This window comes from Artibeus jamaicensis, unplaced genomic scaffold (assembly GCF_021234435.1).
Source record: "Artibeus jamaicensis isolate MK-2021 breed Jamaican fruit bat unplaced genomic scaffold, CSHL_Jam_final contig_1526, whole genome shotgun sequence".
Taxonomy (NCBI): domain Eukaryota; kingdom Metazoa; phylum Chordata; class Mammalia; order Chiroptera; family Phyllostomidae; genus Artibeus; species Artibeus jamaicensis.
The window spans coordinates 1,316,478-1,335,250 of NW_026521297.1; the positions used below are offsets into that span (position 1 = coordinate 1,316,478).

Sequence of the window (18,773 nt, forward strand, 5' to 3'; positions counted from 1 at the left end):
ACATGTCTTAGAAGTGGCCATATGAGGGCCATTCATACTATAACCTGAACTCAGCCCAGTTCTGTCCAAAGAGAGGGCACACCTCCTTCCCCCTGCAGGGACAGAAGGAAATACAACTAGGAGGTGACATTGATACAATAGAACACAGGCAGACAGTGACCTTGAACATTTCACCCCAAATCCTCTCAAGCCTGTATAGGTAAGCTGGGAGAGTGGAGTCATGCTACCTGGACAAGGAAGAGGAGCCAAGGAATAGCCCCATGTCTAGACCTCAACCCAACCTCCGAATTCCAGAATCATCACGGGGGAGGTTATCCCAAGAACTTCCTGAACTTGGAGTGAATTGGAAGAGTCCAGAGCATCCTGAAGACTCAAGGACAGATAATACAACTATGGTGGACAAGTTCATTTATGTCCCTGACTCATTTACACATCAATACCTTCTTGACTATAACAGCAAAATAAAAGTCACAATAGTTTATTTAAATGAATTACAACATTGGCGGGCTCAACAGTGACATTATCTTGTCATGTCTGGTTGGTGCTGATTCATTGATGATGACTAATGTTAGTCCAAAAGAGTCTCAGGTGTGGTGGTGTAGGAATGGCAAGAAGAGTTTCAGGTATCCAGGCTTTGACCATTCATATCATCTACTGTCCAAAGAGAAGCCCTAAAAAACAGGAACAACTGATAAGTAGGTAGAATTTCAATATTGTCCTATCCTGTGTAAGTAACTGCTAGGGTATTGCTAGCTCCTTCGGCAACAACCTCTGTGGCCCTGGCCTTATCATGAGGATATTCGTACCTCAGCTCCAGTCTTCATGTTGGTAGATCTACAGCTTCCCCCTCTGGTGGTGGCATTAGGAGATGGGGAAGCTGTTCCCATTTCCCCTTGTGATAGGGGATAATGACTACTTGAGCCACCTGTTCCTGGGCTTGGGCTTGCAGTTGTATAGATTGCGAAGATACATTATGCAGTAGTACTTTTACTCCTCCCACATAGTCTGAATCAGTAACTCCAGCTATAATTTACAATCCCTTTAAAACTAGGCTGAATCTCGGGAGAATATGTCCAAATGTCCTTTTGGGATTTGTATGCCTAAACCTGCTGGGGTAGTCTGAGTAGTATTAGGATCCATCCAGATCTTTTGCAGGGTGCATAAATCACTTCCTGCTGATCCTAAAGTGTCCATATATGGGGCCTGAGCATTAGGTGAGCATTAGCACCATTTTAAGGTAGTAGAACATTGCTAGCTACAAATCTGTAAATCGGGAGTCATCATTCATGACAAAGGCATAGAATTGCCTAAAGGCCAATTAGTCAATTGCTGCAAAGCAAGGAATAAGTGATCTTCCCAGTTTTTATAAGAATTATTTCCTAACTTTCTCAGCTTTTCTTTTTCTCATTCTTTCAATTACGCCCACAGCCTGTGGATAATAATGTGATATACCCATTCTAGATTATACCCATTCCAGGTTATACCCATTCTAGGTTGTTGTAGACTGCTCTGTCTGATTTTAGGAATTGTATCTCTACCCCTTGTGGCTCAGGGCGAGAGACGACCTTTGGAATGCCAGCCACAGGAGACAAAGCCTGTCTCCGGTAGCAAATGCTGCCTCAGTTCCTCTCCCTGCCCCCAAAGCTTGGTCAGAAGTCAATGACAGGTAAGACCCCTCACAGTTGGGGGGGGGGGCAACCTAAGCCAGACTCGATCACTTGGGAGGCCTTCATGGAAGGACTGGGGTTGGGCGGGGGGGGAGGGGGTGCAACAAACAGCAATGGACTCTCGCCCCCCCTCCCCGCTTTGTCAAAGCCTGAGTCCCCACGGTCTCTGGGAGAAGCTCTTCCTGGCTCTAATCCCCTTAAGCCTGAATATCTGATGGGAGAGGTACAGCTCCTTGCCTTGCTAGAGCTTATCCTGGGGGAAAATCTGGCACCACAAAGACTTGCTGATAAACCCGTGAAATCTGCTCTGCTAAGAGTGCTTTCATTCATATGTTAAGGGTCCGAGAGGAAATGAGTATGTCTCCCAAAGTTTCCGCAACTCTCTTCCTGACAGACTCTGACTCATAGTAAGCCCTCAGACCTCTTTGAAATGTTATCTACTGTCTGATCCTTGTCCCTGCTTGCCCTGCATTCCTGTGTATTACAACCCAATAAAAGGCTATGGAAGAGGGCGCTCGAGGCCCTTTTCTCCTCGGAGAAACTGGCCGCTGCTTGCCTTTGTCTCCCCAAAGAAACTGACCACAACCCACTCCTCCTCCCCAAACAGATCCAGCATGTCTCGGCCATATTTACTCATTCACACATGTCTGTGGCACCGGGGGGGACCTCGTGAAGTAGTCGCCCCCACACTAGATTATACCCATTCTAGGCCAATTATTCAATTGCTGCAAAGCAAGGAATAAGTGATCTTCCCAGTTTTTATAAGAATTATTTCCTAACTTTCTCAGCTTTTCTTTTTCTCATTCTTTCAATTAGGCCCACAGCCTGTGGATAATAAGGAATGTGATATACCCATTCTAGATTATACCCATTCTAGGTTATACCCATTCTAGATTATACCCGTTCTAGATTATGTTACTGGCAATAAGTCTCAATTTCCTTTCCTTTAAAATGAGAACTGTTATCACTCTGAATTTGTAAAGGGGAGTCATAATAAAGTGTAATGATATCAAAGGTTTGGCATGTATTCTTAGGGGTAGCTCATTGGTATGCCTAGGCAACCAATACCCCTGAATAGGTGTCTACACAAGTACAAATAAATTGGCATCCCCGACTTACAGGCAAATCTAATCTATGCCAAATTTGAGCAGGGAGTATACCTCTAGCTAATTCCCCCATTACTATCTTGGGGATGGAATATAAAGCATCCTTCTGATAGATTTCACACTCATCCCTTATTTGCCTCAAAATGGAGAAAGGGACATCTGTTCCTCGGACCCGTGCCCACCTGTGCATAGCTTGTGTTCCTAAATGTCCTGCTTGATGGTGTATCCACAGGGCAAGGGAATAGTCTTCAGAGGTGGCAGCAGCAGCCGTTTTTTCCAGAGCGTCTGCAGTGGTATTATACTCACACTCAGGTGAATTCTTCAGAGTATGTGTGTCTACATGGAAAACAGAGACATTAGTGCACTGAGCAATATCCCAGATTTCTTCCCATAGAGGTTCTCCTCAAAGTTCCCGTCCATGAATTTCCCAATTTTTACATTTCCAAATGGGCATCCAGGTAGTTAATCCATTGGCTACTGCCCAGGAGTCAGTAAATAAATTACATTCTCTCCCTGCCACCCTGCTCCCCACCTCCTGGGGGGGGGGGGGGCTTCGTGAACAGCTTTCGGTCCAGCCAGTTGGCTGCTGCCCTGTTTTCCAGTGGCTTCTAGAGTGACTCCAGTATGGGGATTGTAAGCAATAGCCTTCCGATGCCTTTCTTGACCAATATCGTTAGCTGTCCCATCTGTAAACCAAGCATGCTGTTTTGGGTCAGGGGTTAGGGAATTATATCCCATTCTCTAACAGACAGGGGAACTAAGCCTTTCCTTCATACTGAGGAGTATAGTTGTCTCTCCCTCCAGCTGTCCTCCACCCATTACCAGTTCATGGAGACGCGCCACCCCTGATTTGCCAGCCTTCACCCTATTCAGAATATGCCATTTCCACTTCATTATACCAGCTTCTTGGGCATGTCCAATTTTACGGGATGCTGGGCACTCAGAATCCAATTCATAATGGGGATTCCAGGTCATAGTAGGACATCATATCCCACAGTTAACTGTTCCATTTCTGTCAAAGCCCAGTAAGCAGCAAGAAATTGCTGTTCAAAGAGAGTATATGACTCCACGATATTGGGCAATTTTCTAGACCAGACCCCTAGAGGCACCCACTTTCCTTTTTGCTGCTGCCATAAACTCCAGTGTGCATACTGGTCTTGTACAGTAACATGAATTTCCAGAGGGCCTTCTGTCATGGGCCACAGGTCTAAATCATTCTGTATAACTATTTTAGCTTCCTCAAAGGCAGCGGTTTCTTTGTCCCCCTCTCCCCTCTCTGCTCGTGCCTTTTCTTTCTGGTCTCTCCTTCTTCACCTCCTCTCTAAGCTTCTGTCTCTCTTTTCTGTGGGACTCTCTCCCTCCAGGACTTCCAGCCCTCCTCCTCTCCCCACAAGGAGTCCTGGTTCCCCTAATACCAAGCCAGCAGGGTACTGAGATTCCCTCAACCCACTCCTCTTCATCATTCTCATCCGTCGCATCCCAAATATCCCCATCCCATTTACCAGGGTCCCAATCAGGTGGGGCAGAAGCAATCACAGCATGCACTTTCTTTCTGTTTACCTTCCTCCAGCACTTCTTATATTTATACTGAGCACACCATACTGCAGCCTTTTCAGCCATTGACTGATAAGTTGTGGCTTGATCCCCCAGAACAAAATTTTGACATTGTAATGTGGGAAGTTTCCCCTGCAATTCTGCAAGCTCTCGCTCCAGCTGAAGTTTTTCCTACAGGATCTGCTCTTTCTTTTCATGACACTTTTGAAATGCAGTTAGAATGATCCACCCCCAGAGGCGGATACCGACTGTGTTCTTTCCTTTCACTATCAGCACTCCCTGGAGGCCTTTTACCAACTGGGGCGGTTCCCCAGTCCTCACCTACCTTGCCTTCCCAGTCCTCATAGGGGCAAGTTCCCTGGGCCCATTCTTGTGCAACCTGGGAGAACAGCAAATCCTCCCAGCCTGGCACTTCACAAATCACAACCTTCACTTCAGACTTATGAAAAAAGGGCATATTGTCCTCGAATCCTTTCTGTGATGCCAATTTATGTGCCGTTAAGGAGCACATATGAGATTGTGGCCACTTAATTTGGAGGTTCAGATTCATAGACAATAAAGCCCCTAAGTCAAAGGTGAATAGTTAAGCACTTTATTAAGTGAGAGTAAGACTCAAGACACGCAAAATCACCAACACCCAAATATAAACTCTGGGGAATCCCAGAGGGGGCGGCATTTGGTGTTCGTCTGAGAACAGTTCTGAGAGAAGTGTCCTTCCCTCGGTTAGGATTCCAAAGTCTCACTTTAGGAGCTATGATTAAATATGTTTTAGACAAAAGTGGCTAGTGCCAAGGGCCTTGTGTGGTTTTGACTAACTAACCATTCCTCTGGGAGAAAGGCCAATTCTCTCAAGGGAACCGCTAAAGATCAAAAGGTACTAATCTCCTGGGGAGACAGCTAGTTCTCCCCGGGAGATAGCACTGTTTTTTGCTTTTCTAATGAAGGTCACAGTTCAGCCACAAACAGGGAGGATTCTCAAAACCCCTTTAACCCTTCGTGTACCTACCAGTTTGTGCTTCTTAATCCCTACTCACTTCCCTTTCTCCCTCCCAACTGGTTTTGTAGATTAAACAGGTGGCCCAGTGCTCTGGCCTCCATCCCACATCTTTTGGCCAAATGGTCCATAGACTCTAAAGTTGCTTGATCATGGAGGAAATTTTATTTCCTGGACCCAAGAGCTTGAGGTCCCTATCACTTCAGGGTGAGAACTTTGTAAAGATGTTTTCGTCATCTCTCTGACCTCAACTCTACAACTGTGTGTGCACCTAGCAGATTTCTAGACATTTGTTCACTGCGTGAAGTAGCTGTCTCCAGCTTTCAGACAGTAAATGGAGGCTCACATTTGACAAGCCCATCCCATCCCATCACCCGGTCAGCTTCCCAATGAGACCTGTTGGCCCTACAGAGCTCAGCACGTCGCCTCCCATGGGGCCTCCCGATGCCCATGGTCAGACACTTAGTAGGGAGCAGACCGGCCCATGGGTCCTTCTCTTTCTCTCTGTCTCCATCTCTGAATCTATTTCTGTCTCTCGGTCACTCACTCACAATCTGTATCCCTCTCCCTCTTTAATCACAGACCTCAGAGCATCCACAGAAAGACAGAAGTTGGGAGCTGGGGAGTGATGGAGGTGGGTGTGAGGCTCAGAGGAAAAAAATAGCCCATCACAGTGAGGGAGATGTCCTCTCCCCATCTCCTCACAGTTGAAATAACACGAGGTGATGTGACATAAGACTCTAGGTCAGTGTCTCACTCCCTCCTTTAGAGGATTTAATTTGAAAATATTGGTTTGCTTGGATTTTTGTTTTTGTTTTGAAAGGAATGGCTCAGTCTCAAAATATTTTGCTAAACCTTCCAAGGATGAGAGTAACCGGTTCAACCACTTTTCCATTTTCATTTGCAAATACCCTTCTTCTGTGATATGATTAGCAGCATTGGCTCCTTTGTTTTCTATAAAAGGTAACCACCTGAAGCAAACCTGTGGGTAGTAAATGAGGACCATCATGTAAAGTGCCAGGAAAAAAGAAATAAAGGCCTGTCATGGTGGAGGCTGTGGCTTTTTCTCCCGTTGAGAGAAAAGCCATGCTCTCCCATTTCCTCCACAGGACTTGGTAGTCTGTGTGAATGTATCTCGGCTCATCTACAACACCGTGGACCCCATGAGCTGGGGTTCCAGACATCTCTCTGAGACATTTTCTCCGAGAAGCCAGAGCCTTCTCCACCCAAAGGGGAGGAATATCCAACTTCCCAGGCTCATGCCTCCCCAGTGGTGGAGAGAAGCCTGAGCCCAGAGTAGAGACAGGAAACTGAGGGTGACTGAGGAGACACTGATTGCTGTGGTGGGTGGGTGTTTCAAGAGCAGAGAAACATTCCTCTGGAATTGTTTCTCAGCAAGTTGCTTCAGGAAATTCAGAAAGAACACACTTAACCTCAACAGACATTAAGTTCTGTTTTTATCATCTGAATACCATGCCACCTACCCATTCATCCTCATATCCTAGAACGCGACCTTAAGAATGGCCTGGTTGTCTCTCATAAGCTACACAAAATGAGAGAGACTGAGACCAAGCATTTCAGGGGAGAAGCAGACACAGAGGGGGCTGGGGAGATGCAGGATGGGATCCCCACCCAGGAGGGCCCCTGCCTCCAGTGTCTACCCCTGCCAGAGTCCCCTCTGCCTGTTGTCACCTTGAGTGAGGCAGGGTGCTTACCTGGCACAGACCCTGGAGATGGGAGAGGAACGGCACCGGGACTTCGGGCCTTGAACTTTCAGTCTCACAACAAACCTCCTCTGGGGCCCAAATGACTCGGGACAGCAGAGCTCAAGGCAGGGCCAGAAAGTGCAGTCAGGACCACAGAGGCGGGTCCGGTTCAGGAGCAGGACGGTGCCATAGTCACAACACTCTTTCAAGGGGTTGTACATCCGGTGTCCACACATGGGTGCTGGCTGGCACAGCCATAGGCCAGAGTTCATGTGGGCCCCTGGACAGAAATTGCTGATGAGTTCAAGGAGGACTGGGCACGACCCCACTCCCAAAAGTAGCCTCCTCCCTCCTTGTTCTTCCCCATCCTGCACTCACCTATGCCTGCTACTGGGCACCGGATGGAAAGGAAGAGTAAAATAGCAACAGACCCTGGAGGAGAAGGAAAGGGAATTGAGGATGAGGCTGGGATTGTAAATCTCAGGGAGGGCAGGCCAGTGTGGGGGAGGCTCAGTTCCAGTTTGCTCTACAGGTTTGGATCTGGGGCCATCTCTGCACAGGGACACGTTCCTGACACAGGTGACAGTCCAGATAGCTGAGTCTGTACAGCCTGGATCATTTGAGGGGAGAGAATGCAAGGAAAACTCTTGGAACCACAGTTTAGGATTCTCCGAATGCAGCATAGTTCCCCAGTTGGCAGAAGAGTGAAGCAGTAAAGACGTGGTAGAAGGAGGAAGAAGCGAAAAAGGAAATAAACTCCTTTTTCACTCTCAAGAAGAGGAGAGATAAAGAGAAAATTTTAAAACAGACAAAACAGAGAAAACATATTATCTAAAATGAGAGAAATATTTGACCAAACCCACACTTTTATAATATTAAAAGATCCAACAAAGAAGAAACTACTGATAGAAGAAAACTTCCTCCCCTGATAAAGGGTGTTCACAGGAAAACTCGCAGCTTATCATACTCAGTGGTGAGAGACAGAAAGTGCTGCCTTTAGCATCAGGAACAGGACAAGCCTGTCCACTGTCACCACGCTACTCAACAAAGCACTGGGAGTTTAAGCCGGGAAATCAGGCCAGAAAAGGCATTCCCATTGGAAAAGAAGTAAAACTTTTTCTTTTTGCAAATGACATGACCTTGTACATTAAAAATTCTGAGGAAGCTACCAACCCCCTATAGAACTAACCGACAAAGCGAGCAAAATACAAAATCAACATATAAAAATCAATTGTATACACTGGCAGAAACTGTCTGAAAATCAGATTAAGAAAATAATTCTACTTACAACACAACTAAAAATAAAATACTCATGAATAAAATTGGCATAATAGTTGCAAACTTTGTACACTGAAAACAAAACATTACTGAAAGGAACTGAAGACAATATATAAATTAATTGAAATACATCTCCGTTCATAAATAGGAAGACTGTAGAAATTAACAAGCTGATCCTAAAATGCAAGGGACCTCGAATAGCAAAAACAGTCTTGAAAAAGAACAAAGTTGTTGAAATGACACCTACTACAAAGATAAAGTAGTCAAGGCACTGTGGTACTGACATTGGGTGTGTACATCCATATACAGGAAGTATATCCATGTACCCATGAAGATCAGTGGATAGAATGGACAGTCCAGAAATAAACCTTTACGTTTATGGTCAATTTGATTTTAGCAAAAGTTCTAAGATAGTTAAAAGGGGGAAGAAGCCCTGGCTGGGGTAGCTCAGTAGATTAAGTGCGGGCCTGCAAACCAAACAACCACGGTTCAATTCCCAGTCAGGGCACATGCCTGGGTGGCAGGCCAGTTCCCAGCAGGGGACGCACGAGAGGCAACCGTACATTGATATTTCTCTCCCTCTCTTCTTCCCTAACCCTCTAAAGATATAAAATATATTTTTTTAAAAAGGGGGAAGAAATGGTCTTTTCACAAAATGGTGCTGGGAAACCTGGATGTCCATATGCAAAAAGAGAAGAAAGACAAGGAGAAAGAGGGGGAAAAAAAGAGGGAGCAGAAGAGGGATCCCTTGGCATACACCGTGTACAAAGATTAGCTCAAAATTCATCATCCTAAATATAAGAGCTAAAGCTATACAACTCTTAGCAGAGAATAATGGAGTAAATCTTAACAAGCATGGTTTAGGAAGTATTTTCTTAGATACGACATCAAAAGTACAAGATGCAGAGAAAAATAGACCTCTTACAATGACAAACCTATGCACGGCACACAATAATATCAAGGAAGTAGAAAGACAATCCATGTCATGAGAGAAGATATTTTCCAATATGCCCTGAATGAGGGTTACACGTGAAGTAAAATAAAGAAAAATCTACAGGGAACCCACAGTGAAGAGGATGAAGCCAAGAATCAAATCAATGCTTTGGAACACAAGGAGGGAAAAATCATTCAATCAGAAGATCAGGAAGGAAAAAGAAGTCAAATTATCCCAAATCAGTCATAATGATAAGGGATGAGTATATAGAATATAATTAAGAACTCTTAAAACTCCATAATAAAATGACAAATAAAATAATTTAGAAGTGTAAAAATATCTGAATAGATATTTTTCCAAAAAGGATGTACAAATGGCCAATTAGCACATGAAAAAAAAAGCTCAAGCATCATTATGCATTAAGGAAATACAAATAAAACTACAACAAGCTATCACTTCACACCCTATGGGATGCTTCATGGAAAACAACAGAGTTGGAGAGGATGTAGACACATTTGAAGCCACATACATCGCTGTAAAATGTTGAGAGACTATGGAAAACAGTTTGGCAGTTCCTCAAAGAGTTAAACTAGCCCTATGGCTAGAGTTTGACCCAGCAATCCTACTCCTAAGTATGTATGCAAAAGAATTGAGAACAGATACTAACACAAACACCTATGTATACACATATTTTCCTAACAGCATCATTTATAATAGTGAAAAGATAGGAAGAGCCCATTTGTCCATTAACAGATAAAGAAACCGTGGTGCATATGTACAATGGGGATGTTATACAGCTCTAAAAAGAATAAAGTACGAGTACATTCTATGATGTGGATGAATCTAAAAAATGCAAAGCAAAAAGAACCAGAGGTATGGAAACAAGGAACAAACTGACAGGGATCCGAGGGGCGAGAAAAGGGGAACAAAGGAGGAAAGAAGGGGACAGGACTCGTTAAAGAACAAGTTCAAATGACCCATGGAAATGGACAACAGGGTAGACGGGGATTAATGTGGGAGTGCAGGGTGGGCAGGGCAGGGAGCGTAATGGGGAACAATGAGGACAACTGTAATTGAACAAGAATAAATAAAAGAATTGAATAGGAAAGAGAATTCAGTTTGAGGTTCAGAGGTACATGAGGGTATGAGAACACATCAGCTAGACTTGGGGCTGGAGCCCCCTTACCAAAGATCCTGGGTACCATGGGTCTTCATTACACTCCAGAGTCACTGATGTCAGAGCAGCTGCAGCACCTGGATCCTGTGACTTATATATCTTCTAAACTGGGCCATTTCCCAAGGTTCACAACAGAAGGACCGGGCTGCCAGAAAGGGAGGGGCACGAAGCCTCCCAGTCACATGAAGCATGAAGAAACATTCTCGGAAGTGAAGTCAATTTGGATCATAACAAATATGCCCAGAGTCCCCAGCTTCCATACTATCTATCAATATGTTTACTTGATTGGATAGTTTTATGTCCCAACATGAGGACCATTGTTATTTTACTGTATGAAGAGGTCACCAAGGCACTGAGAGGTTAAGTCATTTGACAAAGTCCCGGAGCTTATAGGTGGGGGAGCTGCACCCCTGACATCCTGGGAGGGTTATGAGCATGTCATTTAAAACTATGAAGGAGCCACAGCTAGAAACTTGTAAGAGCATTGGATTGGCCTCAGGAGAGCAAGTGGGGATGGAAGTCAAGGCAGGGAGACTTTTATTTTTCATTCTGGAAGTCAGGGCAGGGAGACTTTTATTTTTCATTCTAGAAAAAACATGCTGGAAGTTTTACCCTATATATGCATGTCTTTGAAAATTTAAAAAGAATCCGGGTTGGACCCTGGATGGTGTGGCTCGGTTGCTTGGAGTTTTGTCCCATAAACTGGAAGGTCCCAGGTTTCATTCCTAGTCAGGGCACATGTGAGAGGCATCCAGTTGATATTTCTCTCTCACATGGATGTGACCCTCCCACTCTATCTCCCTCTTTTCCCCCTCCCTAAAATCAATAAAGCATGTCTTTGGGTGAGAATTTAAAAAAAAGAATCCAGGTTGAGCAAGTAACCAGGAGAGTCACCACCCAAGGTATGATAAATAAGCACAGTGAGACAGCTGAGCAGGAGTGCTGTGGGGGCGGATAGAAGGGTCCTTCTGGATCTGGATCCCAGGGAGACTGGGAGCTGGATGGGAAGGTGTGAGGAGTTGCTGCCTGAGCCAAGCCCTGAGAAATTAAGGGTGTGTCTGGGAAGGGCAGGGGCCGTGTCGAAGGCATGGATTGCAGGTGTTCAGTGGAGCCTGTTTGGGGAACTGAAGGCTGGACACTCCAGTGTCGCTGCAGAGGCCGGTGAAGAAGGCACAGCAGGGCAGGTCCTGGGACCTTGCTGGACACACAAGGAGTTGGGGTTTCAACCTGGAGGCCATGGGAGTCACTCAATGATTTCAAGCCATGAAAATCCAAACCAGATGATCCCGTGACACTATGGTGTCTGTCCCCCATACTCAGGACTCTCACGGGCCTCACTTGGCTCACATATATCTGAGCCTGCTCCCCAATATCTGAATGATTAACTCATTTCTTTATTATGATATTGTTTGTTGGTATTGGTATCAGTTTCTGTGGAACTCTTGCATTTTTGTATGTCTTGCAGTGAAGCAGTGACTGTCTTTTTCCTTCCACATTTTTTTCAAGGATGTTTATACTATAAATGGCCTTGGCAGGTGGAGAGAGCATCTCCCTCCAGAGCCCAGGACAGATTTGTTTAGTGTCCTGTATGTTAGCGGCACGATCCTCCTCCAGGACAAGCTCAGGCTGCCCAATACGAAAAAGTCAGGTTTCCTCACTTTGGGGTTTGTCTCCTGTAATGCAACCCACTGTGAGCGCTGGTACCCCTGGCCCTCTTCCCTCACCCGGCGGGAAATGGGGCTGCAGGGGGGTGTGAAGGCGGGTACTCTGGTTACTCTCTGTTTCTGTGAGTGGGAAACTGTCTTTTGTCTCTGACCCAGAAGTCTTGTGTCTCCTTAGAGAAGCCATAGAACTACAGCAGGTACAATATAGTTAGTAACTCAGTCACTTCACAGTTACTGCCAGTTGGTTTATTTAAATATATGTTTATTCATCCCTTGGCTTTATTATTGTGTTTATTTATTTATTTTTTCCTGAAGGACTTCTGCATGCACCATATGGCTCTTTCTTACCACAGGTGAAAGGAAGACAAACTCTCAGTAAGGGATTTTGCTTTATTAATAGAATGTAAACTGACCACTTTTTATTGACATAATTTATACACCGTATCCCTTAAAAGCACACAATTCAATGATATTTTTGCTGACTACATTTTACACTTCTAAAGGACATAATTGGAGTCCCCAGGGACTGCAGTGGCTGGGTGATGACAATTTCTACCAGGCGATGGGAGGACATCCAGGTGATTTATGCACAGTGGGTGTCACCACTACAGGAAAAGAATCACAAAGTTGGTGAATCTGAATTGTTCTTCATTGTGCAAGCTTTTTTGGCACAATCACTGATAAGACTAAGTTTGCCTCTGAAAGCATCTAGACTAGACCATCCAGCAGAACTTCCTGCAGTGATGGACATGCTCTATGTCTGCACTGTCCAGTGTGGGAGCCACCAGCACACATGGCTACTGTGATCTCTAACAAATCATAAATTCCTAACTGGGCCGGTCCAGGTGGAGAGTCACACCTAGGCTTATAACTTCTTTTTTAAAAATAATATTTTATTGACTATGCTATTAATTTTCCCAGTTTTTTTCTCACCTTTATCCTCCCTCTGCTCTGCATGCTCCACCTTCCAGCATTTTCTCCCACCCCTTAGTTCATGTCCATGGGTCGTATATATAAGTTCTTTGGCTTCTCCATTTACTATACTATTCTTATCCTCCCCCTGTCTATTTTCTACCTACCATCTATGCTACTTATTCTCTGTACCTTTCCCCCTCTCTCCCCCCTCAACTCCCCCATTGATAACCCTCCATGTGGTCTCCATTTCTGTGGTTCTGTTCCTATTCTATTTGTTTGCTTAGTTTGTTTTTGTTTTTTTAGGTTCAGTTGATAGTTATGATAGTTTATTGTCATTTTACTGTTCATGCTTTTTTATCTTCTTCTATTTCTTAGATAAGTCCCTTTAACAATTCATATAATAATGGTTTGGTGATGATGAACTCCTTTAACCTGATCTTATCTGGGAAGCACTTTATCTGCCCTTCCATTCTAAATGATATAACTTTGCAGGATAGAGTAATCTTGGATGTAGGTCCTTGCCTTTCATGACTTCGAATACTTCCTTCCAGCCCATTCTTGCCTGTAAGTTTTCTTTGGAGTAATCAGCTGATAGTCTTATGGAAAGTCTTTTGTAGGTAACTGTCTCCTTTTCTCTTGCTGCTTTTAAGATTATCTATCTTTAATCTTGGGTAACATAATAATGATCTGTCTTTGTATGTTCCTCTGTGAGTCCAATTTCTTTGGGACTCTATGGGCTTCCTGGACTTCCTGGAAGTCTATTTCCTTTGCCAGATTGGGGAAGTTCTCCTTCATTATTTGTTCAAATAAGTTCTCAATTTCTTGCTCTTCCTCTTCTTCTTCTGGCACCCCTATGATTTGGATATTGGAGCATTTAAAGTTGTCCCAGAAGTTCCTAAGCCTCTCTATACTTTTTGAATTCTTGTTTATTAATTTGGTTCTGATTAAATGTTTATTCCTTTATTTTGTTCCAAATCATTGATCTAAGTCCTTTTTTTCTCTTCACTGTTGGTTCCTTGTATATCATTCTTTATTTCACTTTTCATAGCCTTCGTTTTTAGCTCTATTTTGCAACCATTCTCAACCGATTCTGTGAGCATTCTGATTACCAGTGTTTTGAACTGTGCATCTATTAGGTTGTCTATTTCCTCGTCACTTAGCTCTTTTTCTGGAGTTTTGATCTGTTCTTTCATTTGGGCCATAATTGTTTGTCTTGGTGCACCTGTTATGTTGTAAGGGGGCAGAGCCTTTAGGTATTCCACAGGGTGGGACAACCCTGTCTTTGCGGTGCTGTATGTGGGGGAGGCGTCAGAGAGGGAACAGTGTCGCTGGCTTGCTCTGCTTTAGCCCCACTTTCCAACAAACTCTCTCACGTGAGACCGGGAGTTTCTCCCACTGTCACAACCCCCACAGTAGTTTACAGCTAGCTTTGAGTCTTTTTTTTATATTAAATTTTATTTAGTTACTTTTCAAGTACATTTTTTTAAATCTATTTCTCCCATCCCACCCCACCCCCCCGCCCGGTCTCCCCCCTCCCTCCCATTCCCCCCCCCCCCCGAGTCCTCCTCTCTGTGTCTTTCATACTTGTTCCTCCAATAGCTTTGAGTCTTTAGTTTCCCATTAAGCCAGTCCTACCTCCCCTGTATGGTCCGTGGCCTTGCCATGAGTCCTCTCTGCTCAGCTTGCCAGTCTACCACCCCCACTCCTCCCACTGGTCTGAGTAAATGTTTCCTTAACTCATTGGTTGTTGGAGTTCCATGCAGTTTGATTTTTCTGGCGCTTCTGGTTGTTTATTGTTTATTGTTTTTAAATTGGTTGTTACCCTTCTTCTGGTTGTGCAAGGAAGCAAAGCATTTCTACCTATGCCTCCACCTTGGACAGAACTCCAGGCCTCTAACCTCTTTAGTGAAAGGTGTTAAGCCAGCCCTGTATATTGTTCTAGTGCATCGGGGTTAACATACCTTTCAGAAAAAAATATTCCTCGAAGGCACAACCACCCTTAAGAAAGCACATAGTCTTTTTAATTTTTTACATTTATTTTTAGAAAAGGGAAGGGAGAGAGAAAGAGAGGGAGAGAAACATCAATGCTCCAGGACCTCCTCCCCTGGAGCACATTCCTGAGCCAGGGCCTGAAGTGAGCAGGTTCTGGGGGAACTCGGGGATCCAGGAACTCACTCTTGGTTGCACTCATTCTGGCTCTTCCCAGGTTTCTTGTTTCCAAGCTGCATCTGATCCTGTCCCAGGTGATCCAAGCATGAGGTGCACCTGTCTCAGACCTTGCACCCTCAAAGGGACTCAATGATTTTCTTCTCCTAAGAATTGACTAATACCACCACAGAGGGAGCTAAGAGATGGCCCACATCCATCCTACAACTGTGCACTAGTCCCATGACCATCCAATTCCCCCAGAAGAGTACTGTTATTATAATTTCATAAACCCTTTAAACAGCTCTCAGTATTTTGGGATATTTGTTGTGCTAATCATATAAATTTTTAAAATGTGAATATTTAAAATAAACCAAGATTTTGATAACTTTTTTGGCCTTTCTTTATGCTTCAACATGAAGCATTCTCAGAAAAAAAAAAGAAAGAGGGCATGGGTACAACTCTCGAAGCAAACAAATTCCCACTTGTCTGTGTAAACTAGACCAAGTTGCAATGCACTGTGAGGCTGAATCTCCTCATTTACCTGTAAAATACACACAGTGTCTGTGTTCACACAGGTGAAACTTTCTTTTATCATGGGATCTTTTGGCTAATTAGTGTGATTCTGGGCATTGATCTTAATCAGAGGGAAGCTCTGCTAATGTGCTAACAGGATTGAGCCTTGCACAACCTGAAACTAGCCTTCTTTTGTGTTCCCTGAGAGGAATTTTCCCATGGTGACAGTGGAGTGAGGTATGAGGGCTTGCATGAATGTTACAGAGCACAATGATGTGAGTAAACCAGTTTATCCTGATATGCATGGATCTATCAGAAACTTCCAATCTGCTGACCTACAGTTTCTGCCCTTGAATAGATAACCACTTCCAGTCCCAAGATTTGATAGATAAATACTTGGGAACCTTGGTTCCTCCCTCTATTAAGTAAACTCTGATTGCAATATGGGGCTTACCAATACCAATTGGAGTCTTTCATGCCCAGTAATCTCTGTGAAACACATAGGCAAGACTGAGTGAAGATGTAGATGGTAGACACATCGTGGGAGAACTTCAGGGCAAAGGGAGAAGTGCTACTTTTGTGTGTTTATTAGACGGTGTTTTTCAAAGGTGAACAGTGTATTTACTCTCCCATTCTCTTCTGCAGCATGACCTTGCCCCTCCCCCAACGACAGGTGGAGCCTGACTCCCCTGCCTCTGATGCTGGGTCAGCCCTAATGACTCGCTGCCCCCCAAATGTGGCAGAAATAGTGTTGTGTCGCTTCCCAGGCAAGGTCAAACAAGGTCACATCATGTTCTTGAGCTAAAGGGGGGGCAGTGCTGGAGGGAATGGGGGTACCAGGCAGAGGGGGATAAAGGGCAGGAAAAAATGGGACAACTGTAATAGCATAATCAATAAAATATACTTTAAAAAGGAATATTTCTAGACAGAATATTGAATGTACCCTGTGGCTTCTTTTAGCTACATATGATCAGAAGAGGGATATGAGATGTAAAAAAGAGAGACAGAGTGTCCAGTTTTCAAGAAAATATTAGAGGCTATGTACAGAATTGCTAGAATTTGCTGAGTCTATAAGTAAAGCTGTTTCCCACTTCCTGCCTCTCCAAGTGGCAAGATTCTCACATTAAAAAACAGATTCCTGGCATAGATCAAACCCAGGATGAGGCTGTGAGGTTCTCTGTGACACCTCAGAACTATCCAGGGAAATGCCAGGACATAGAGCCTTTCAGCAAAACAGGATGTCCTCTGTGTATCCCAAGGTCACACCTCCCTGCCAATTAAACTAAAGGGCACCAAGAATCCCAAGGTAATTGTACCACAAAGGGGTTTCCAGGTACAGACAAGGGCCTCTATTAAAGAGATATGCAATGTGGTTTTTGTTTTATGGGTGATTCCTACCCATAATATTTATAGAATATTCATATTTTTTCTTTTTATTTTATTGATTATGCCATTACAGTTGTCCCATTCCCCCCTCTTCATTCCCCTCTACCCTGCACACCCCTCCCCCACCATTCCCCCCTTTTAGTTTATGTCCATGTGTCACAAGATCTTTAGAATCTACATTTCCCACATTAATCTTGCCCTCCCCCCTATTTTCTACCTACTGTCTATGCTACTTATTCTCTGTATTTTCTTCCCTCTTCTCCTCCTCCTACTCTCCTGTTGCTAACCCTCCATGTGATCTCCATTTTTGTGGCTCTGCTCCTAATCTAGCTGTCCTCTTAGTTTGTTTTTGTTTTAGGTGAGGTTGTTAATGATTGTGAATTTGCTGTCCTTTCACTGTTCATATTTTTTATCTTCTTTTTCTTAGATAAGTCCCTTTAACATTTCATATAATAAGGACTTGGTGATGATGAACTCCTTGAATTTGACCTTACCTGAGAAGCACTTTATCTGCCCTTCCATTCTAAATGAAAGCTTTGCTGGATAGAGCAATCTTGGTTGTAGGTCTTTGGATTTCATGACTTGGAATACTTCTTTCTAGCCCCTTCTTGCCTGTAAGGTCTCTTTTGAGAAATCAGCGGACAATCTGATGGGAACTCCTTTGTAGGTGACTGTCTCCTTATCTATTGTGTGAGGAGGCACAGTGTTTCCACCTATGCCTCCATCTTGGCCGGAAGTCCCTAGAATATTCATATTTTTAAGAAAAAATTGTACTAAGAGAGCACTTTCAGCTTGGATTAAAAGTGATAGATACCTATAGACTAGCAACATTCTATGGGCACTATATCAGCTCGAGTTCCCCAGAGAAACAGAACTGATAGGATCTTTCTCGATCTTTCTCTCCCTCCCCAACCCCAACACACAGCATTGATATGCCCTGGCCAGCTGTGTCGCCTACTCACTCCATATGCACCCAGGGATCACCTTGAGTTTTATTAGTACTTAATGCCATCTTTGGAGACATCTCCTAATGAGTCTGAAAGCTGTTGACATGAGTGAGGGTGGAGGCCAGCAATTTTTGGATAATTGCAGCACCATGAAAGGTCACATCACTGATACCAGAAAGTTGAAGAGAAAGTGTCAGGGGTCACCAGCAGTGACCGTGTCCACTCTGGACTGGAAATCCTGTGGAGGCAAGTTCTCCCCTTGAACTGGATTGTTTTTTAGGTCCAGCACAGCCACAGAACCTGGCTGATAGTAATTTTTCAACTTGCTATTCTTCCAGCTGTTCCTTGCATCAAACTCCCTCTTGGGCCATGGTGGGTAGGACCCCAGATTCTGAGCCCTTAGTTATGATCATACCTGCAATCATTCACTTTTGGTCACATAAATTTCTCTAGGCTTCAGAGTCGCAAACGATGGTAAATATTTTCTTTCTGGAAAAATGAAGAACGGGTGCATAAATCTGCAAACACCACTTTTTTACCCACTCATCTATTAATGGGCACTTTGGTTGCTTCCATAGCTTGGCTATTATAAGTAGTGCTATAATAAACATAGGGGTAGGTACAAATATTCTTTCGAATTAATGTTTTGGGTTTCTTTGTATATATACCCTGGAAGTGGAATTGCTGGGTCATAAGGCAGTTTCATTTTTAATTTTTTCTAGGTATTTTTATTGATTATGTTATTACAGTTTTTCTAATATTTCCCCCTTTATTCCCCCACCAC

The 18,773-nt window shown here is 44.0% G+C and overlaps 1 protein-coding gene across 2 annotated transcripts; it reads right to left on the bottom strand.

The window, feature by feature from the left end:
- Nucleotides 1–550: 550 nt before the first annotated feature.
- LOC119056642 (insulin growth factor-like family member 3) lies at nucleotides 551–10,464 on the bottom strand. Of its 2 annotated transcripts, XR_008392285.1 has the most exons (4): nucleotides 10,426–10,464; nucleotides 7,037–7,307; nucleotides 2,956–3,109; nucleotides 551–671 (listed from the first exon to the last, which is right to left on the bottom strand). XR_008392285.1 is itself a non-coding variant. In XM_053668799.1 (3 exons), the coding sequence occupies exons 1-3, from the start codon at nucleotides 10,442–10,444 to the stop codon at nucleotides 7,033–7,035; spliced, it is 348 nt and encodes a 115-aa protein (XP_053524774.1). The 2 variants fall into 2 exon arrangements, 1 of the variants encoding a protein (XP_053524774.1); XM_053668799.1 differs by lacking the exons at nucleotides 551–671; nucleotides 2,956–3,109 and adding an exon at nucleotides 7,406–7,459 and having other exon boundaries at nucleotides 7,033–7,307; nucleotides 10,426–10,444.
- Nucleotides 10,465–18,773: the final 8,309 nt, after the last annotated feature.

What these genes read in the sequence shown, in the direction of transcription:
- LOC119056642 (XM_053668799.1), bottom strand. An exon ending in GTGCCCAGTAGCAGGCATAG is followed by an intron (nt 7,308 to 7,405) that starts GTGAGTGCAGGA and finishes ATTTCTGTCCAG; the next exon opens with GGGCCCACATGAACTCTGGC.